Below are 23,748 nucleotides of genomic sequence, written 5' to 3'. Positions count from 1 at the left end.
GCTAAGATGGACGCTCTGCCACACATATGTACATCGGGCCACGAGATTTGGAGATCGCGTTGTCCACTTATATGCTTCGACATCATCGAGCTACATCTCCCGGATCGTGTCATGCGTCAATTCGGTTTGGAGCAGGTTATTCCGCATGCCTGTGACACCTAACCTCAACTACATGCGATTGATCGGAGGACTGGGGACAAGAACTACGTTGTACGACATAGATCGCAGGTAGATGCGTGGAATGATCGAGCATGTCGATTGGTTCGAGGAGATAACTACACTGGTCATAGCTCTGGTACGTACATGAATTGGTATAGGCGTATCTCCATATTACGCCTAACGAACACCACATTTGTGCAGCCAGGATCACATTACCATCCGACATCTACGTTACTGGTACGTCTTCTTTTAACACTCATAACATATAGTAATACTTTTATGTGATTCTTTTAACAATATAATGATAACATACAGGCTGAGCGCATCCAATCGGTGCTCATACAATGTAATGACACAATTCACGGGGCCGTTACATCGCCAGTTGATGTGGGGTATCGGCTATGTTCTCAGACCTTTGGCTCCATTAACGCGTCATTGACCGATGCATTGAGTCAGGCGGGGTATGAATACCTCATTCCGACTCCACCCATCATTGGCGAGGTAGATGACACATTCCACACTCCTTCTCCACGAAGTTCGGCCCACCGAGGTAGCTCTTCCAGAGGATCAAGTACTCAGTCCACAAGAGGTCGCGAGTGTTCATTACTCGAGGTCGGTCTTCCAAATCCTCATCGACATCCGGTGCTATGTCGCCATTCGTTCCTCCAGCTTCCATGACCACCACTCCTCCACATCCATCGCCTCCGCAAAGGATCATCACATATCAGCGTGCTAGTCAACGATGAGCTCCTGCTCTTAATGTCATTGCAGAGGTTGACGAGTATACACCATCATCATCCACCGGTGCGCACAACAAAAGGGGCCAGGGATTATAGTTTAACAAACTTTGTATCAACTTATATGATTTGAACTTCTTGTATCACTTTCCATGATTGTAATACATCTTCGCATTATTTTCATAATTAATGTTTTCAAATCAAGTTGGTTCGTAGTTGATTATTATGGAATAGATGGTATTGAACTAATTTAATGCAGGTAGCGCTAACTATATGGGAATTGAAAGAAAAAGTAAAACGCTGGACGAGTACAGAGCAAACCACCACATGAGATGGCGGTTTACCAGGACTAAACCGCCAAATAAGATGGCGGTTTGCCCTAACCAAACCGCTACTCCATGTGGCGGTTTACTGGTTAATGCAAACCACCATCTCATTTGGCGGTTTGGTCTGGAATATTTTAAAATAAAAACAAATTGCCACGTGGACGGTATTGTGGGAAATACTTTTCCATTTCATGCAAAGTGGGAAATATTTTTCATTTTTGCAATATTATGGGAAAAGATTCATTTTCAACCAATTCGTCTTCTATTTTTTTATCAATTTGGAAAGAAAGGCACGTATGGGTGATAGGTCTAACAAACAGGTTAAGTCTAGTTGGGTTTATATTCGAATCATATATAAATGTGTCCAAAACCTAACACATTTAGTTAATCGAATTATATATATCAACCTGATTTATAATATATCAGCCATCAGATCAACTTGATTTGTAATCCAAAAATATGTCTGTGATGCTAGATAGAGTAGGGGAAACAAAGATATTAAATAATGAGACCCCAAACAGAAAACCTTACATTATAATTTTAAATTTATACCGATAAATAGTAAAATACTTTAGAACTTTAAGGTTTTTCACACCAAATTTCTATTTTATTGAACTTGGTCAACGCTTTTGAATTATATTATTTGGAAAAATAAACATTACAATTTAAGTTATATGAGTTGACTTGATCTTGAAATAACTTATTTAATTTAGTAATTATACATATTTTATCTGACTTAACTCATTCATTAATACACAAACCAAATTAAATCTGCTTTCATCCAACCTAAACATTAACTCCCTTCATCCCCTTATTTTGCTACATATACTACCACTCTTGAACATGACCCTAGTCCCTACCTTTGTATAATATATATATATATATATATATATATATATATATATATATATATATATATATATATATATATATATATATATATATATATATATATATATATATATATATATATATATCAACCTTTTGCCAAAACAAGTAAAAAGTAATGACCCATCCTCTATGATGTTCATTTTGATTTTTTGAAAATAAAATATATATTTTTAAACTTATTTATGCTTTTTTTTTTCTTTCAAAAAAAATGCATACATAAATTTAAAAAAAAATATTTTATTGTCAAAAAATTAAAATGAAAACAAGTGCAACAATCAAAATAAAGGGAAATGAAATTATCGAGTTTAAAGTTACCAAGTTGGTAACCGGAGAGAGTTGGAAATTCCCATTGCCTGTACTTTTCTTGCCTCTTCTTCAATCAATTTGATTCTGCGTCCAGATTATCAAGGAAAGATTTCTTGATACAGATTTCTTTCAGATACTCCTATTTGCTTCACCAAAGCTTGATCGCGATCAGTCGCTTCCATATTCGATGTTCAGATTCTGGTACGTTTTAACCTACTTTTATGTCGATTGATTCAATTAGTTTGCTTCAATTTTTTGTTGATTTGTTAGTACCTTTTATTCTCCTAGCTTTTTCTGATTCTTTATTTATACACTTATCATTTAATTTTGCTTCTTTTTTGTTGATTTGTAATCAGCGTATTCGTCACAATCGAGTTCATGGAATTGAAACAAAATTGAAATTGATAGGATAGGAGGGAATCAGATTAATCCTAAATATACAAAATTTCGTGATGTATGAATTGCATTTTGGTATTAGTAGGGTGATCAACTTTCTAATGAAAATATATGGTTGAGAGATTTTCTGAGTATGAAAATTGTGTTTTCGTACACTTGTTAAGTTGGAAATCAAAGGTTGCGAAAAAAATAAATAAATAAAAAAAATGAGTTATTGCTTTGTTTGGGAAGCTCAATCCTATCGTCAAATTGTGAATTTGGTTCTCAAATGAGTGCCACACAAATTCAATAGGAAAGTTGAGGAAGATGAGTGTTTGAAGGTGCAAGCAATGAGCTAAACCAAGATGCAAGGATATGATGAATGACAAACTAAACAAATATAACAACGACACAATGATTTTAAGGTGATTTACTAAATTTAGGATACATTCACTTATCATATGTAAAGTTGTGTTCAATAGTGTGTTCAAAGGACAAAAACTACAAACTTGAAGGAAATAAAATGAGTATATTATTAGGGAAGAGAAGCTAAGTTCGGGAGTAATAAAGAAGCTAAGCAAGGTAGCTATAATTAAGGGGTTTTCAAAAAAAACTCAACCCACTTGACCTAGGTTAGGTAGGTATTTATAAAGCAAAAATAGGGCAGCCCACGAAAACAGAAATCAGCACAATAAGCTTCTGGCTCCAGCAACTCGTTCAAGCAGTATTATGCTCGTTTGAGCACATGCTGCCTGCAACTTCTGGTTGGATGCTTCGTTTGATCAACATGTTTCTTTGGTCCCCAATGCTCCCGTAGTTTCCTTACACATATCCTACTTCGATTGAGGTCTTGCTCCCTAAGCATACGTCACCGAATTATTGTTTATTTGTGTGTACTATTCTCAAGTTGTGAATTTGGTTCTCAAATGAGTGGCCATTCTTTAGGCAACAATCGAAATTGGAATGAGGGAAATCATTTGGATGTATCAGAATCTAGAAGTATTGAAGTACAGGGGTAGAAAGGACTCAATTTGTAGTTAACATTAGGTTGGGGTAATTAGTTGGAGGTGGAACTGGAGGTGGAGATAGCGGTGGCTGTTGAGAGTTGGTAGAGTATGGACAACGAGGGAAAGGAAGAAATTTTATGAAGGTATAGGGGGTCTGTCCCATCTGGGTGCAGTCTATTATGGTCATCTGACTTTACATGGTAGTATCTTTGATTATATTTTCTGGCTTTCTAAGCTACATTATGAAGACTCTAATTGATTCACCTCATCGTGAGCCAATGTTGGAGTTTGCAGTATGCGCTCTAACTGTCTTAAGAAATAGACTATGAGTAATATTTCTTTCCTGTTAGGTTACCTGTGCCTATTCTCCTGAATGAGCATTTGTGTTGTGGCATTGAAGACTTGAAGTGGTTTTGTTGTTTGACCATGTGGAATTTCATTGCCTGCGTGGCCTTGTGCTCATTTTCGGAATTCGGGAGATGATTAGCCCTTTGAGCTCCGTGTGTTTCACTCTTGTCAGCCTGTGGTCTAGTGGAATGTTTTATTCTGGAATATCTTCTGGCTGTAATACAAAGTGATTTTTTGCTTTTTTGGTACTCAATTTCATCTTTATTTATGATACTGTCATTTGTACTTATTTTGGTATGTTAGTTTCTAGAAGATTCTTCATATATACTAATGTAGATACCTTCTATCAAGGAGCGGGAACTAGTCAAAAACACTGATTCTGTTTGTGGACGTCCTTACAAAAAGGATATGTTAGATTTTGTGGCATAGATTATTTTTGGATGATTGGGTGCTCCACAATGTATTAAATTGTTTTGGCTTGCACCAGGTCATTCTTGCTTCTTCTATTGTAAAAACAGGATTTTTGTGTGTGCTTGATCTCTGTGAGATTGTCACATGATCTGAAAGGGTTTTTTGTTTTATAGTCATCTGCAAAGATTTGCACATGAAATCATCTGTTTTTTTTTTGCTACCCTTTTCTTTTTTTTTTTTTCACTTTTGGAAGTTGAAGGTCTGACCTAAAGGGATGTTAGTGAAGATGCATAATCCAATGACAATTTGACCTAAAGATTTGCACATGAAACCATTTTATTTGTAATTAAGAGGCTAGGGAATTATGACATAATCTTCCTTTCTGCTTTGGAGTCTAGTGGTAAAGATTTGTGGGATAGTGTAGTCATCTCATCTCTTCTTCTTAGCTCTTAAAAGTAAGCAAATCTTGGTATTGTAAATTCTGATGGTAGATTCCTACAACTTCAAGCATAAATAATAGTACATTAAGATGCAATGGGGGAGGAGGCGATGGAGGCTTTTATACATTTCGTGGATGACGTATGATTTATTCATGTCTTTTGTGAACATTGAGTTTACATTTTAACAATCAATGAAATAACTGTCATTCATTGGCTAGTGGCCTTTACTCAATAATAAGATGACTTTTAGTATGTCATAAACAATAATCTCTAAGCTATGTTAGTTGGTTTTTACATTAGTTTATCCAGCTAACTGCTTGATTGTGGCCTGTTTGTTGGTCGCTCACAGGGGATCTCAGGACCAAGAATCACAATCTCGTCCGCAGGATACTCCTCCACAATCATGGTACCCTCCTTTTGTGGTCAATTCATCAAGTTATTCTCGACCACCGACAGCTGGTAGCAATGCTTCTAGCAGCTATAATCTACAAAGGCCATTTGAAAGGCCACAGTCCCCATCAAATGTCTCACCAGCGGAAGCTTCTGGAATAATTTCATTATTGAAGGACAAGAGGTGATTGTTAATTTCTGTTGATCTGTTATTTAATATCCTTGGCTTTATTAAATACATGTATTATAATAGTATATGGTAAAAGACTGAATCGGTGTTTTCCATGTGGAGTTTGAAGTTACATCTAGCCAAGTTCTATTGGCTCGGTTCAAAAGTGGATATCATGGATTGTTTGTAGCCCTAAAGTATTTCTGAGGATAAGAAAAAATCTTAATATTTTTTTAGAGGTATTTAACCTAAGTTCACTTTCCTGATCTGAATAGAATATGCAAAGTCCTATTTTTGTAGAAGTATTTAACATGCATCATGAATGTCACATAGTCTTGGAACATTGGATTAGAGTTGAAATTTATGTTGAAAGCTCCAAATTACGGCAGGGTGACCCATTTTCTGATGTCTTGTTTTTGTTATGTTGTGAAAAAGAAAAAGGGGGAGGAGGATTGTGATTCTGACCCAATCTCTTCTTGCATTTGTTTTTTGCAATGTTACTTGTCAGTTGCTGATAAATTTATTTGTGCTGTCTTGTAATGTAGTGTTGATGAACTAAGGAAGCTTTTGAATGACAAAGATGCCTACAACCAATTTTTACTTGCTCTTGATCAAGTTAAGGCTCAAAACAATGTGAGTAATCCAGGACGTTCATCTTCATGTGTTTCTTCGCTTTGTTATTTTATTTTAGTGCCTGAACTTTTCTTCACCTCAGGTCCAACTCATATCTGATTAACCTCATATATTACGAATACCTGATAGTTGACATGCTAATAGTTATAATTGCATTCTAGGAAAACTTGGATTGGATCTTAGATAAGGCCCAACTCATATCTGATTAACGTCATGTTTTACTCGGGTCCTTTAATTGCTATCCCTATTTCTTTCTGTTATTGATTCTATTTGTTGAATTGCTTGCTTTTAATGCAGTATCTGACTATTTCTCCTGTTGTTTTATCAACTTTCATGGTTAGGTAAGAGATGAATTACAAAAAGAGATGCTCCAACTTGCCAGTACGTTTAGTGGATAATTTTGATACTTAGTTTGTTAAAAAATAAAAAAAGCTTTGTGATGCTTACGACATTTCACGTCTATTAGGATCTAATTTGGACAAGGAGCCACAGATAGCGGAGCTGAGGAATCAGGTGAGTTTGACCCTTACAAGTTTCAACTTAGAGACTTATCTGATATTTTATAATTTTAAAATAGATTGATGAAACCTTTTAAGTTCTGGTTTATTTATGTTGCTTTTAGTGCAGAATCATCCGAACGACTGAGCTAGCTGCAGCTTCCGAGAAACTAAATGACTTAGAAAAGAAAAAGGAGGATCTTTTGAAGTGCTACTCTTCAGATTCTCTTCTGCGCAGATTGCAAGGTACTCGTAATTTCTAAGCCACACCATGCTTTGCTACTATCACGGAATTTGTCTGAATGAAAATGATTTTGTCAGTTACAAAAATCAATAGTAAAAGACCAAAAAAAGGTTAAGATTTATTCAACCTCTCTCACACAATAAATATCTTTCCATCCAAAAAAACTTGCACCAACATTATTCCTTTAATCATATATCAAAAGAACTCGTACACACTCATAAGGTTGCTGATATTTACACTTTGTTTGGATTGAGGGAAATGAAGGTAAAGGAAGGAGAGGGTTTTGAAGGGATATAATTTTCTTTGTTTGGATACCAATTTAGTTGTTCCTTATTTTTATGGGGTCAAAAATTTATGGTTTTTTGGTTTCGGATTATAATGAATTATAGTAAAAAATAACTCATTAAATCATGTTCACTTTGTATGTATGTGAAGTTGCACATGTGCACTTTGTATATTTGTGAAGTTGCACATGATGTTATGTACCAAAGGTCTATCGGAAACAACATCTTTGTTAGTGTTAGCACAAACAAGAGTAAGATTGCGTAAATCTGACCTCTAAACTCCACTTAGGTGGGAGCATTTAATGTTATTGGGGTAATGGAATGTTGTTTTGGAATTTAGGAGGCGAGGGATTTAGAAGGAAGGAATTTGAAGAGATTACGTCTCCTATGCTACGTTTGAATAATAATTTTGGAGAGAAAAGAAAGGATGGAAGGGGAAGGGAAGAGAAATGGAAGAAAATTAACTCTTGTTTGTTTAGGAGGGAAGGAAAGGAAAAAAATAGGGAGATGAGAGTTTTTCCTCCAAATCTTTTCAACTTTGGAGAGATTGAGATCTTAACAAACATTATTCATCTAATCCCTTTAAATCTCTTCCCCTCCAAATGCCTTCACTCCCATTTTATTATCCAAACAAGGGATCCTTCATTCCTCTAAATTTCTCTCTTTCCTTTCCCTTAATTTCCTTCCATCCAAACAGACCCTTAATTCTGTTAATAACCACATTGAGCAAATGCTAAAAAAAACTAACTTTTTTTGTTAGTAACCAAAACTCTCCAAATGTGGAATTGTGGAAAGATTTGGAAGGAAAATGCTTTAACTTCTTCTCAAGTCTTTTCAATCCTAAACAAACAAAGCCAAACTTGCCCAAATATTCCCTTCCCTTCCTTTTCGCTTTCCTCCCTTTGTTTTCCCTTCTAATTAAATTGTATTAAAACAAAGTGTTATGTCTTTGTAATGAAGTGAAGAATTTTGTATTAGTTGTTGAGTTAAAGAAGCTAAATTGTACTATTATCATATATGCTGTTTCTTGCAGAGGAAAGGAACAAGACTGATGAAGAATCCGACAAACTCCACAGCCAGTTCCTTGATAAAGAGATTGAGCTTGCGGCCTTTGTACAGAAATTCAAGAAACTGCGGTCTTTGTATCATCGTCGAGCAATGACACATCTTGCTGCTAAGTCGTCTCCAATGTCATGAAAGCTTCAGAAGCGGGTGCATGGATATGGTGACTTTTCTCCTGTTAATTTCTCGAGGTGTTTCGTGTGGTTGTTTGCACGTACAGATTTATACCTGTATCTTAATACGTATTACTTATTTCCCGTTGGATTTAGGAGGTGGGATGTGATAAAATCGCATGCGTTCATTTCTACGAGTTTAAAAACAAATCCTAGGTGTATGATTATGTTTCTACTACATTCGCTCGGGTGCTGCTGCTTCTACTTGATTACCTTCTTTGTTCATTTGAGTTTGTTACATTGTCGGTGATAGGTTTTCCATGTATATGGCTGTGTTTCGTCGAACTTGAATATAACTATATAAGGGTTGTTAGCTGTTTCAATTCAATTCAATTCAATTATGTTATTTGTATATGAATTGTAGAGATATATAGTTGTCTTATTTCATTCTTGTTCAATAACTAATCACATTCTTTAAGTATGAGGGAACAGAGGAAAAGGAAGGAGTGAAAATGAAAGGATTATTTCTTTCATTTGGATACCAATAGGGCAATAGGAAAAGGAGGGAAATGGAATGGAAGGAAAATAAGAGGAGGACTTTACATTTTAAGCAATATAAATCCTTTTAAAATTTTAAATATTTGGGAAGGAAATGAAAGAAGGATTTTATGTTTTAAACAATGTAAATCCTTTTAAAATTAGAAATATTTAGAAAATAAATCAAATATTCTCTCTATTTTCCTTTTTTCTTCCTTTTATAAATATTATCCAAACGTAATATGTGAAAATCAAATCATGCAAATATTTCAAGTACATTATGAATTAACTTAGCATGATTACCATACTCCAAGTATGAAAAATCAACCATTTCTTTTAGGAAAATTCCACATGGTAGTATGGAATATTCATGAATGTCGGTGGTAGTACTTTTGTAAGATTATTCCACGTATTAGCATCCAATTTATGCTTTATCTAATTTTCGTTGCATTTTCCATTAAATTCTTGTCGATTTCCGTTAAATTCACCATTTTGACGTTTCTACTCTTGTTAAGTGTTGGTTCTTGTCTTTATAATTTGCACTAAACATTTGAGAGCGTTGATGAATTAAACGTTAAAATGGTGAAATAAACATTTGAGAGTATAAAAATGGTTTAGGGCAAATTATAAAGACAACAATCAATACTTAATAAGGGTAAAAATGTCAAATTGGTGAAGTAAACGGAATATGACAAGAATTTAAAGGAAAATGCTACGGCAGTCGATAGTTAGATAAGACATAAATTAAATGCTATCATGTGGAAAAATCTTACAAAAGTGTTACCACTGGCGTTTCATGAAAGTTCGATGCTACCATGTGGAATTTCCCTTTCTTTTATTTTCTCATGATGAAATTAATTCTGTTGGATTAATTCAATATATACATACATCTTACAGATATTACTTATCAGTGATCTTAAAGTAATCAATTAAATAAATAGGTTGATTTTATGGCCCTGTATGTAACACACCGACCCATCAGACTATCGGTGACTACCCATAGTAAATATAAACTTGCCCACATATCAACACAAATGATTAATTCAATAATATGAATAATTTATCAATCTTTTTTAAAATTAAGCTGAAAGGATGAGTACACTTTACAAAAGAGTTCAACAAATAAGATCCATCAGTTTCTTTACCAAAGTTCTCGGAATCCAACCACTTCTTACACTCATAAGGCAGCCATGCCCATGACTATCACCGTCCAACTTTTAAAATCCCAAAATCTTCGCCACGTGCTCTTTAGTCTTTACTTTTCCCTCCTTTCTTTCGGTGTTCCCTTAACTCTTCCTTGCCCCATCCTCACTATGTAACGACACACTTCCGTGATTCCACAATACTGCGACACGTGTCCTTATCTCATCCCTGCTCTAATAACGCGCTAGACAAATTTTTATCGGGCAGTGCCTTAAGAGATTGTCTCTTTAACGCGCTAGTCTCAAGCCCAATCCATTAAATTCTAGGCAAAGTAAATACTAATCTTTAACGCGCTACTTTGTCTTTTCGTAAAACGACTTAACATGATTTGGCCTAAAAACTAAAAATATTGGTTACTCTCTAATTTTAGGCAATTATGCTCTTTAAGTTTAACCCATTTAATTTTTTTTTTAAATGTGAATAATTTGGTTGATGGTCAAACTTTAAAAGATCCACTATGGTCAAGCTAAAAAAATAAGTGGCAAAACAAAATAAAAATGATAACTTAAAATGGAAAATAATATTAAATACAAAAGACAAATAAAGTATAAATTTATAGAAGAGACTAAGAGGCTGTTTGATGGGATTTTATTCCTTTTGGAATTGTAAATTTAAAGGAAATGACCAAAATTAATTGTGTTTGATTTAAAAAAAATCAATCACACTTGAAGTTAAAGTTTAAAGGAAGTTAATGCTTACAATTTGTAGGAATTTAATTTCCATAATAATACTTGATTATTATTGAGTTGTGCATAATTGGAAATTTTAAAATGGTAACCAAATATAAAAATTTAGAAATATTTCCTAAGAATTTTATAAAGTAAATAATTTTTTTTTGAGATTAAAAGTAAATTAATTCCTAGTAAATATAAATTTTTGTGTTAATTTAAATCTAATATCTATTAAATAAGTCGTAAAAAAAGTAAAACCATTATCAAAATTCAAAACAAGAGAGAATAACATCGATAAGATAAAAAAAATATATCTCAAAATTTTTTTTTTTAAAAAAGAGTATAAGTTTAGCCACCCATGGAATTTGTTTATTTATTTGGACATCAATTTAAGCAAATTTTTAACCCCCATGCATACTCACGTGCAGCCTAGAAATCTCAGCCGTCAAATCCTCCTGTACATCTTTCACCTCCACGTGTTTTCTAATCACACGTGTCACAAATCGACGACTCATTTTACTTTGTGAATTAGCAGCAAAATAAAAAATGAGTTATTTATTAAGAAAAATAAATACTTCGTACTCCTTCCAATTTAGAGTACATAACACACTTTATTTTGAGGCCAACTCGTTTTAATTGCTATTTTTAACACATATAGTCCTTCAAGTCTTGAACACTTTTTTATCTCATCTCGTCTTAAATTTATATATGTGGAGCTTTTTTTTGGTCTTCTCTTTTATTTGTAAATGTAGAAACTTTTTTATTGTAGTCGTTCTTAATTTATATACGTAATTAGATATTTTTATTGTGGTTCTCTTTTTACCTTAATATTTATACAGATCATGAATAAAATGTTTGCTTTAAATTTAAAGAGTAATATATAAAAAATGAGATTAAAATATATACAATTCATAATAAATATAAATTAAAATATATAAATGAGATTTAAAAACATAATAAATGTATTTATAAAAATTATAATAATACAAAATAAAAAGAGCAGAAGGAAAATTTGCCCAAAATAATTCCACATATTGTTCATTTCCGTGAATAATCCATACTATTGATAATTTTTAAATAATCAAACTTTTGTATATTATTTGCCAATAACATTCATTTTCACATTTTAATCGACTATTATAAGCATCTACTACCCAAGAGGAATAAAGTTGGAACAATGAAAAAGCATAAGTTGGAAGAAGAAGTAAGTGTAATGGTTAATAGGTATTTATAATAGTTGGTTAAAATGTGAAAAGGGATGGTGTTGGCAAATAATATATAAAAATTGAATTATTTAAATATAATTATAGTAGAAATTATTCACGTAAATAGCAAAGAGACCCGACGCGTAACTTGAACCATTTTTCTTATAAAAGGCCATAAATTCTCAACATTGAAAAATATAAAAGGCCATAAATTCTCAACATTGAAAAATATCAGTACTTCGTTACTCTTACGGTCTTACCAAAGCTCTACATTATTTTCGTCAAAATAAAGCTCAAAATCTACGTTAATGGCAATGAATCTGACCCAGCAAATGGGATCACTCTCAGGAACACAACTCACATCCGAAACCACCACCGGTTCCTCATCATCAACAATTACAACAATAACACCAATCTCATCTGTATGGAATAATCCAATAACACCATCCTTAAAATGCAAAATCATCCATTCAGGAGTCGAAAACCTAACCGACACTCTCTCTCCTCCCGTAAGTCCATGCCGATCGCCTCTCCGACCGGATCTAGCGGCGGCGTTTCAAGCATTCACAACTATAACGGAATCGGAACTTACAGCGGCTGAGGAAAGCGATTGTAAAGTATTAGGGTTTCAATCGGCGAGGAATAAGGATGAAAAAGGAGTTCCGGTTTATGTGATGATGCCGTTGGATAGTGTGAAGATGGATAATAGTGTGAACAGGAGGAAGGCGATGAATGCGAGTTTGCAGGCGTTGAAGAGTGCGGGAGTGGAAGGGATAATGATGGATGTGTGGTGGGGATTGGTGGAGAGGGATAATCCAGGGGAGTATAATTGGGGTGGGTACATGGAGTTGTTGGAGATGGCGAAGAAGTATGGGTTGAAGGTTCAAGCCGTTATGTCGTTTCATCAGTGTGGTGGTAATGTTGGTGATTCTGTTACGTAAGTGTTTTTATTTTCTTTGCTAATTATTTTTAGTAATTTTGATGTCATTGTAATCAATATTATGATCGATTTTGAATTGAATTGTTTCTATGAATTTGATACAAGTTTTAAATATATTATTATTCTACTTTCTCCCTTATAAAATATACTCCCTCATATTCGGCTTATGTGTTTCATTTTGTTTTATGGTCAAGTCACTTTAATTGTCTAATTTCTATTTTTGGCATGAGTTTTTGACTTTATGCACTTAGTAACTTTATTCTATTTTTAATTATACCCTCCATTGCCCATACTATCCTTTCTTATATAAAAAACCATCCTTAGGGTCTCATTTTTGACTCCGTGAAAAGTCAAATAGGAGGAAGTATTAATTATAGTTATTGTATTATTTATTATTCCAAGCGTATTTTATATTTTGTAATCAATGTGTAAGAAATATTATAAAAATAGTTAATTAGAATGTTGTTTTAATCTCATTGATTTTTTATAGCTGTTAGTTACGCTTAAATATATATAAATTGCGTAAAATCTAAAACTTAGAAGATAAATTCTTTATCAAGTCTTTCTCTGAGAAGGATTAATACAAGTTGACCTAATTTTTAATTTTTTAAAATTTAATGAAAATAACAATTTTGATTTAGGTAACTACTGTATAAGTTTTAGACCATAGGGCAAAGCTACACCGGCAGCCGGCAGAAAATGCGATCCTTTGTAATTTTGACTTTAGCCTCCAGTGCATATAACAAAAATTATTAATGGTTAGGATAACATATTTATAATCTAAGGTTAATGGATCAAATCTAAATTTGAGCTATAATTTTTTTGTAGACTAATAAATTTAATAAATATTATAATGTCATTATTTATTTTTTACAATTTCACAATCATCCTTTTTAAACATGTGTGCTGATAGCTATCTTAATTTAAATAGTGCTTTTTTTAAGACTTACAAGGAAACACTTTTTTTTTAAAGAGTAATTATACATAAACTTCAACTATAAATTGTTAAATATAATTTTTGCTATGGTTCAAGTTTATTTCAGTTTATATAATTTTAACATTTTCATAGTGTAACTAGTTTATATATAATATATAAATTGCTAGTATATCGACAATTTGCCCCTCTAACTTGAAATCCTAGATTCGCCCCTGTTTTAGACTGTTTATATAGACTCGTCTCTTGGTGAGATAGTCTCATACAAGACTACTTGTTGATTCTTTTTGTATTTATTAACTAATTGCATGAATTATAAAAGGGGAAATTGTAAAAAATAAATTAACTTTTGTTTAATTTTCTGAAAAAAATTTACCTATTGTTTATTTTAAATAAATTCATCTATTTAATATAGTTGTTGAAAATAAATTCAATTATTCTTTATTAATAATTTTTGACTTAAAATTTTTTTTAAGATGGTTATAAATAATAAATGAATTTATTTTCAGCAGGTCAGATAAATGTTAGTTTATTATCAATAATATTAATATTAAGAACCAAGTTTCCTTTTGATCAAGTATTTACATACCCTTATCTTCTACTAAGAGAAAGTTTATTTATGTACAATGGTATAGAAGGGAATTGAACATGTTATGTATTTAAAATAATTTAGAAAAATGAATTATAATCATGAATTTGAATTGCATTTTGTTTCTATGAATTTGATAGAAGTTGTTTCGAAATCAAACATAAGCTAAGATAATGCAGTCAATGTATATGATCTTGCGACTATGTACGTACATAAAGTGGGAAGACTTTGTTACTTTTTTGGACCTTTCTCTTTTAATTCACGTTATGGGTTGCTTTCACTCTCACTTTGCATCTTCAGTTTCCAGGCCTTTAATGTGAATATTTGATTTATCTTCTAAATATTTTAGATTGCTGACTTTGATAATATTTAAATATAATTATACGACAAATTTTTTATTAAGACCGTCTCATCCTGAGACGGTTTAGTATGAGCTCACTTAATTCTAATTTATTAAAAACATTGCATATTCTTGTATGAGATAGTCTTACCGTGAGACATGCCTTATACTTGGGTTAAATAGCCCAATAATAGAAACTTTTAGCTTATAGACTTTTTATTTTGGGGTCGTTCACGGTGAGACGGTCTCATACAAGACGGGTTGTATTTATATATGTATTACCTGTTGTGTATAATTTGACTTTTCAAACCCCGTTTAAGTGAAATTCACTTGCCCTCGGTAATGGTATTTAATGGCATGTTTTTGACAAATTAGTTTATGGCGTTTGATGGAATATTGGTAAATTTTTATGTTAGATTTCTAGACTATAGGTGCACAACTCATAATTTTTGTGTGGATTTCTATACATGTTTGATATAGTGATTGATATAAATCTTGTTTTGCCCCTTGTGTTATACAGAATCCCTTTGCCGAAATGGGTAGTGGAAGAAATGCACAACGATCCGGATCTTGCATACACCGATCAATGGGGGAGGAGGAACTTCGAATATGTGTCTCTTGGTTGCGATAGCCTCCCTGTCTTGAAAGGGCGAACACCTGTGCAGTGTTATGCTGATTTCATGCGTGCTTTTCGTGATCAGTTCCAACATCTTCTCGGCCACACTATTGTGGTAAAACTCGTCTTTTAAAATTTCCTAAAACTTATTTCATTTTGATACAATGCTTTATAATCATGTTTTGACAAAAAGTTGTGCTTAATAACAGGAAATACAAGTTGGAATGGGTCCTGCTGGTGAGTTACGCTACCCTTCGTATCCGGAACAAGATGGAACATGGAAGTTTCCGGGAATTGGAGCCTTCCAATGTTTTGATAAGGTAATGTTATACACCAAGTTTCTCATTATTGGATTCAGTGTCACATGATTTGCTAATCACTTTGCGAATCACGAATCGTAAAAAGTAAAATATGGTCGATTTTAGGCTATTTTTGAAGCATTTTGAGTGAATTGCGAATTCAAAAGACGAACTAACTGGTGAATGATGTTTCGCTGATTGGATTTTATATGGATGACCACTGGAACTGATATATTGAATCTTTTGGGATTAAGTTTTGGCGTTATATTCGGTTAATGGATTCTTTTGGTCTTGTGGTTCTCATATTTGGTCTTTTTCCTAATTGGTTATGTTTTGCATGTGTGCAGTATATGAACAGCAGCTTAAGAGCGGCCGCAGAAGCTGCTGGTAAACCCGAATGGGGTCACTCAGGTCCAACTGATGCTGGCCATTATAACAACTGGCCGGAAGACACCCAATTCTTTTGTAAGGAAGGTGGAGGTTGGAGCACACCATACGGTGAATTCTTCCTCACTTGGTACTCTCAAATGCTCTTAGATCATGGCGAGAGGATCCTTTCGTCATCCAATGAAATCTTTAAGGACACGGGTGTCAAGATTTCGGTAAAAATTGCTGGCATTCATTGGCACTATGGAACTCGGTCCCATGCTCCCGAACTAACCGCTGGGTACTACAACACAAGGTTCCGCGATGGGTACCTTCCAATTGCCCAGATGTTGGCTCGTCATGCTGCCATCTTCAACTTCACTTGCATTGAGATGCGTGATCATGAGCAGCCGCAGGATGCTTTGTGTGCACCTGAGAAGCTCGTGAGGCAAGTGGTTTTGGCCACTCAAGAAGCGGAGGTTCCCTTGGCTGGGGAAAATGCATTGCCGAGGTATGATGAGCACGCTCATGAGCAGATTATGAAGGCGTCAGCGTTGCAAGTGGGCGAAAACTCAGGCGAGAGAGAAATGTGTGCGTTCACTTACTTAAGGATGAACCCGCATTTGTTCCAGGCCGATAACTGGAGGATGTTTGTGGCGTTTGTAAAGAAAATGAAAGAAGGGAAGGATGCCCACCGGTGTAGGGAGCAAGTCGAAAGAGAAGCCAAGCATTTCGTTCATGTTACTCAACCGCCCGTACAAGAGGCTGCAGTTGCCTTAATGCACTAGTCGAAAATTTTGAAGGACGCAAATGTCGAGCAATACGATGTATCAGCCGAGCATTTTGTGCATGTTACTCAACCACTCGTACAAGAGGCAGTGTTTGCCTTAATGCACTAGTCGAAAATTTCAAAGGGCGCTAATGTTAAGCAATACGATATATTATACGCTGCCATGAATCAGAATCGGTAATTTGTGCCTTACGTCTTTCATACTGTTTGTCAAATTGTCGTATTCTGCATTTGAGTAATCTGTACAGTCTTTGTATTATTATGGTTTTTATGTTCTTCCATGTGAAGTAAAACCCTTTGAAAACTGCTAATATCCAGTAATCTTACACCCATTGTGATTCTTGATAATGTTATAATATACTCATTGATTTCACAACCGGTTTTACTTTGACTAGATGAAGCCCTAGCAGCTTCAACAGGGCTGCCTCATTCCAAACCACCAAAATTTAAAAACTTGATCCGGCACACAAGTCGAGAATAATGGGTTGACTTAGTTGTCGAATGTTTTTTTCAAATTGGATATAGGTTTCGATCCTCATCATTGTTAGACCGTAACAATTCGTTACATAATTACCCTATGTGCCCACTGATATGGACATACCCAATCCACAAGTAATGAGTGTTGACTCACTTACACCACACCTGATGAGGTTCATTTTTTCCCCAAAATCATATGGAATTAGAATGATTACCAATATTATATGCAAGTCTACAACTTTCTATTTTAATGATGTCAGGGCCGACCTTATGAGAGGGCAAGAGGGACATGCACCGTGAGATTATCCCAAAAAACTAGAACAAGCCTAACTTAAATTCATATATATTTAATCTTAATACTTCTATTATCTTACTTCTATATAATAACTAGGGGCTCACAATTGTTATCTTACCTTTGAGCCTTTTAAAATTTATGACCGACTTAATTGATGTAGAATCTTCCTCATTTGTGAAGAATTTCTAAACAATCACCCGCAAAAAGGATTCATTCTCTATCTCTTCTTGTCTTTAGGTATTCTCAAACCTTACCTCATAATCTAGCAAACAACAAGCTACTTTTAAGTGTTGTGATTGAGAGCATGCCAATAATAACTCTTTAACTCTTCTATGAGTTACTCTTGTGAGATATTATATATTGCTCAAACATCCTAAAAGTAAAGAGCTTATATTATTAATAATTTGTATTAGCTAAATTATTTATTTTATATATGGGCCGGTGTTTACATACAAATTGTCCGATACAAAAAGTTGTCCTCTTCTATATCATCGCAGTCTACCAGCACATGGATGGGTTTTAAAATCCCAATTTTGTATTTTTTGCATTGAATAGGATGGAGTATCATATTGTTTGAACATAATAGCATTCTTTAGTCTAATTTTACTATTTTTTTATACGTGTAGATTTATACTATTCATATATTTTTTCTCTATGACTTGTAAGGTTAGTTGTAAATGCACTCAAGAAGTTGATAAAATCATCAATCTATAAAAATATGTAGCTACCTAATTATAATTTATAGGTGCACAAGCACAACATAAGGAAACAAATTCCTCACAGCACAAACACTGGGTTATACACTTATTATATATCTACTCTCCACATCCACAAACAGCGAATTTTGGCCCGAGTCTCTTTAAGTTGATCAACTCAATTATACTCTCTTTATTTATTTTCACGACGTTTGCTTTCTTACGTTATTTAATGTACTTATTTTATGCTTAACATATCTTATTATACATAACTAAATATTATAAAAAGTGAATATTAATAATCTTTGCATTGAGATAATCAATTAAAATCTCATTTAACTATGCTTTAAATTATAGATTAAAATAAAAAAATAAATTAAGACTAACAAGTAAATAGTGTCAAAAAAATACATATCCTATTTTCAGTGAAACAGAGGGAATATAATTAAAAACTCTATTGATATTTGACATATAAAATAGAAGAATTAATGACCGTCAATCAATCACAATTAGTTCAAAACATAAATAATAAATATTCGATCCACTGTATAAATCACATGTCTGAGTCTCTTTAGGACTATCAGATGTTTTTCTAGTCGTTAACTTTAAGTCCCTTAAGAATATTGGCGTGCGCAAGCTGACCCAGATACTTCATTTATTATATGTGAAAAAGGGTGGTGTCAACAAAATAATATGCAAAAATTAAATTTTTTAGATGTAATCAATAGTATAGATTATTCCCGATAAATGGTAAAGAGACCCGACGTGTAACTTGAACCATTTTTCTTATAAAAGGCCATAATTCTCAACATTGAAAAATATCAGTACTTCGTCACTCTTACCAAAGCTCTAAATTATTTTCATTTCAAAGTCAACATAAAGCTCAAAATCTACGTTAATGGCAATGAATCTGACCCAGCAAATGGGATCACTCTCAGAAACACAACTCACATCCGAAACCACCACCGGTTCCTCATCATCAACAACAATAACACCAATCTCATCTGTATGGAATAATACAATAACACCATCCTTAAAACGCAAAATCACCCCTTCGGTAGTCGAAAACCTAACAGACACTCTCTCTCCTCCCGTAAGTCCATGCCGAACTCGTCTCCGACCGGATCTAACGGCGGCGTATCAAGCATTCACAACTATAACGGAATCGGAACTTACAGCGGCTGAGGAAAGCGAATGTAAAGTATTAGGGTTTCAATCGACGAGGAATAAGGATGAAAAAGGAGTTCCGGTTTATGTGATGATGCCGTTGGATAGTGTGAAGATGGATAATAGTGTGAACAGGAGGAAGGCGATGAATGCGAGTTTGCAGGCGTTGAAGAGTGCGGGAGTGGAAGGGATAATGATGGATGTGTGGTGGGGATTGGTGGAGAGGGATAATCCAGGGGAGTATAATTGGGGTGGGTACATGGAGTTGCTGGAGATGGCGAAGAAGTATGGGTTGAAGGTTCAAGCCGTTATGTCGTTTCATCAGTGTGGTGGTAATGTTGGTGATTCTGTTACGTAAGTGTTTTTATTTTCTTTGCTAATTATTTTTAGTAATTTTGATGTCATTGTAATCAATATTATGATCGATTTTGAATTGAATTTTGTTTCTAGATACAAGTTTTAAATATATTATTATTCTACTTTTTCCCTTATAAAATATATTAATTATAGTTATTGTACTATTTATTATTCAGAGAGTATTTTATATTTTGTAATCAATGTGTAAGAAATATTATAAAAATAGTTAATTAGAATGTTGTTTTAATCTCATTGTTTTTTTATAGCTGTTAGTTACGCTTAAATATATATTAATGATTAAATTGCGTAAAATCTAGAACTTAGAAGATAAATTCTTTATCAAGTCTCTCTCACCATGAGAAGGATTAATACAAGTTGACCTAATTTTTAATTTCTTAAAATTTAATGAAAATAACAATTTTGATTTAGGTAACTACTGTATAAGTTTTAGACCATGGGCGAAGCTACGCCGGCAGCCGGCAGAAAATGCGATCCTTTGTAATTTTAGCTTTGGCTCCCTTTATAATTTAAAGAGTGCATATAAAAAAAATGACTAATGGTTGGGATTACATATTTATAAGTTAAGGTTAATGGATCAAATTCAAATTTAAGCTATAATTTTTTTTAGACTAATAAATTTAATTAATACTACAATGTCATTATTTATTTTTCACAATTTCACATTCATCCCTTTTTATGCATGTGTGCTGATAGCTATATTAATTTAAATAGTGCTTTTTTTTAAGACTCAGAAGGAAACACTTGTTTTTTTTAAAGAGTAATTATACATAAACTTCAACTATAATTGTTAAATATAATTTTTAGTATGGTTCAAGTTTATTTCAGTCTATATAATTTTAACATTTTCATAGTTTAATTAGTTTATATATAATATATAAATTGCTAGTATGTCGACAATTTGCCCCTCTAATTTGAAATCCTGGATTCGCCCTGTTTTAGACTGTTTATATGGACTCGTCTCATGGTGAGATAGTCATATACAAGACTATTTGCTGATTTTTTTTTATATTTATTAACTAATTGCATGAATTATAAAAGGGAAATTGTGAAAAATAAATTAACTTTTGTTTAATTTTCTGAAAAAAATTTATCTATCGTTTATTTTAAATAAATTCACCTATTTTATATAGTTGCTGAAAATAAATTCAATTATTCTTTATTAATAATTCTTGACTTAAAATTTTTTTTAAAATGGTTATAAATAATAAATGAATTTATTTTCAGCAGGTCAGATAAATATTAGTTTATTATCAATAATATTAATATTAATAACCAAGTTTCCTTTCGATCAAGTATTTACATACCCTTATCTTCTACTAAGAGACAAAAGTTTATTTATGTACAATGGTATAGAAGGGAATTGAACATATAATATATTTAAAATAATTTAGCTTCAAATTAATTTAGAAAAATAAATTATAATCATGAATTTGAATTGCATTTTGTCTCTATGAATTTGATAGAAGTTGTTTAGAAATCAAACATAAGCTAAGATACTGCAGTCAATGTATATGATGGAATATTGGTAAATTTTTATGTTAGATTTCTAGACTATAGGTGCACAACTCAATATTTTTTGTGTGGATTTCTATACATGTTTGATATAGTGATTGATATACATCTTGTTTTGCCCCTTGTGTTATACAGAATCCCGTTGCCGAAATGGGCAGTGGAAGAAATGCACAACGATCCGGATCTTGCATACACCGATCAATGGGGGAGGAGGAACTTCGAGTATGTGTCTCTTGGTTGCGATAGCCTCCCTGTCTTGAAAGGGCGAACACCTGTGCAGTGTTATGCTGATTTCATGCGTGCTTTTCGTGATCAGTTCCAACATCTTCTCGGCCACACTATTGTGGTAAAACTCGTCTTTTAAAATTTCCTAAAACTTATTTCATTTTGATACAATGCTTTATAATCATGTTTTGACAAAAAGTTGTGCTTAATAACAGGAAATACAAGTTGGAATGGGTCCTGCTGGTGAGTTACGCTACCCTTCGTATCCGGAACAAGATGAAACATGGAAGTTTCCGGGAATAGGAGCCTTCCAATGTTTTGATAAGGTAATGTTATACACCAAGTTTCTCATTATTGGATTCAGTGTCACATGATTGGCTAATCACTTTGCGAATCACGAATCGTAAAAAGCAAAATATGGTCGATTTTAGGCTATTTTTGAAGCATTTTGAGTGAATTGCTAATTCAAAAGACGAACTAACTGGTGAATGATGTTTTGCTGATTGGATTTTATATGGATGACCACTGGAACTGATATATTGAATCTTTTGGAATTAAGTTTTGGCGTTATTCTGTAAATGGATTCTTTTGGTGTTGTGGTTCTCATATTTGGTCTTTTTCCTAATTGGTTATGTTTTGCATGTGTGCAGTATATGCACAGCAGCTTAAGAGCGGCAGCTGAAGTTGCTGGTAAACCCGAATGGGGTCACTCAGGTCCAACTGATGCTGGCCACTATAACAACTGGCCGGAAGACACCCAATTCTTTTGTCAGGAAGGTGGAGGTTGGAGCACACCATACGGTGAATTCTTCCTCACTTGGTACTCTCAAATGCTCTTAGATCATGGCGAGAGGATCCTTTCGTCATCCAATGAAATTTTTAAGGACACGGGTGTCAAGATTTCGGTAAAAATTGCTGGCATTCATTGGCATTATGGGACTCGGTCCCATGCTCCCGAACTAACCGCTGGGTACTACAACACAAGCTTCCGCGATGGGTACCTTCCAATTGCCCAGATGCTGGCTCGTCATGCTGCCATCTTCAACTTCACTTGCATTGAGATGCGTGATCGTGAGCAGCCGGAGAATGCTTTGTGTGCACCCGAGAAGCTCGTGAGGCAAGTGGTTTTGGCCACTCAAGAAGCGGAGGTTCCCTTGGCTGGGGAAAATGCATTGCAGAAGTATGATGAGCACGCTTATGAGCAGATTATGAAGGCATCTGCGTTGCAAGTGGGCGAAAACTCAGGCGAGAGAGAAATGTGTGCATTCACTTACTTAAGGATGAACCCGAAGTTGTTCCAGGCCGATAACTGGAGGATGTTTGTGGCGTTTGTAAAGAAAATGAAGGAAGGTAAGGATGCCCACCGGTGTAGGGAGCAAGTCGAAAGAGAAGCTGAGCATTTCGTTCATGTTACTCAACCACTCGTACAAGAGGCTGCAGTTGCCTTAATGCACTAGTCGAAAATTTTGAAGGATGCAAATGTCGAGCAATACGATGTATCAGCCGAGCATTTTGTGCATGTTACTTGATTTAGGTTGGCTTTGTATTAAACAAGAACCAAACTATAAACACACGTTTGTATTTTGAAGTTTCGAACTTAATAAATAAGGCTGATCAGTTTCAATTGTAATGGAATTGTTTGGTGATTTTGTGGTTTGAAACAAGGAAAATTAAGAAAGATATGTTGATTGAATAACTTAAAAATGGTTGAACCAAAGGTTTAATTTTGATACAGAATTCACCATGAAATTAAAGCTATGGGCTCCAAAGAACACATTCAATCTTTAGCCAAAAGACTGAAAAGCAAAGGAACTTCAACTTACTTTTAACTACTCCAAGTTAAAATTAAATTGCAAAGAAAGAACAAGAAATGCTCAAAGGTTGTTTGTATTAAAGATTTAATGGAAGTGAATGAATTACAAGAGAGCAAGTAGCCTATTTATACTAAAGAATTCAGCTATCAAAGATTACAAGTTGCAAGAAAAATCTGAATATTATACAAAAATAAGCTCCCAACAGCTATATTTTTAAATCTAGTGGATAAAAGTAAGTCTCTAACAACTATATTTTTAAATGTAGAGGATGTTACGAAATAAAGTGATTGGCTTGATTTGAAT

At 33.7% G+C, this 23,748-nt stretch overlaps 3 protein-coding genes across 3 annotated transcripts; all 3 read left to right on the top strand.

The window, feature by feature from the left end:
• The first annotated feature begins 2,392 nt into the window (after positions 1-2,392).
• Positions 2,393-8,800, top strand: LOC130827229 (vacuolar protein-sorting-associated protein 37 homolog 1-like). The gene is made up of 7 exons (XM_057692892.1): positions 2,393-2,620; positions 5,350-5,574; positions 6,105-6,192; positions 6,534-6,573; positions 6,659-6,705; positions 6,815-6,935; positions 8,251-8,800. The coding sequence occupies exons 1-7, from the start codon at positions 2,607-2,609 to the stop codon at positions 8,412-8,414; spliced, it is 699 nt and encodes a 232-aa protein (XP_057548875.1). The 5' UTR covers positions 2,393-2,606; the 3' UTR covers positions 8,415-8,800.
• A 3,388-nt stretch (positions 8,801-12,188) lies between these two features.
• LOC130827274 (beta-amylase 1, chloroplastic-like) lies at positions 12,189-17,491 on the top strand. Its single transcript, XM_057692940.1, has 4 exons — positions 12,189-12,945; positions 15,332-15,542; positions 15,637-15,747; positions 16,074-17,491. The coding sequence occupies exons 1-4, from the start codon at positions 12,317-12,319 to the stop codon at positions 16,878-16,880; spliced, it is 1,758 nt and encodes a 585-aa protein (XP_057548923.1). The 5' UTR covers positions 12,189-12,316; the 3' UTR covers positions 16,881-17,491.
• A 1,691-nt stretch (positions 17,492-19,182) lies between these two features.
• Positions 19,183-23,291, top strand: LOC130827537 (beta-amylase 1, chloroplastic-like). The gene is made up of 4 exons (XM_057693275.1): positions 19,183-19,870; positions 21,542-21,752; positions 21,847-21,957; positions 22,282-23,291. The coding sequence occupies exons 1-4, from the start codon at positions 19,248-19,250 to the stop codon at positions 23,086-23,088; spliced, it is 1,752 nt and encodes a 583-aa protein (XP_057549258.1). The 5' UTR covers positions 19,183-19,247; the 3' UTR covers positions 23,089-23,291.
• Positions 23,292-23,748: the final 457 nt, after the last annotated feature.

The sequence above is a fragment of the Amaranthus tricolor genome, chromosome 11 (assembly GCF_026212465.1).
Source record: "Amaranthus tricolor cultivar Red isolate AtriRed21 chromosome 11, ASM2621246v1, whole genome shotgun sequence".
Classification (NCBI taxonomy): Eukaryota; Viridiplantae; Streptophyta; class Magnoliopsida; order Caryophyllales; family Amaranthaceae; genus Amaranthus; species Amaranthus tricolor.
This window is presented reverse-complemented; position numbering and strand designations above follow the sequence as displayed.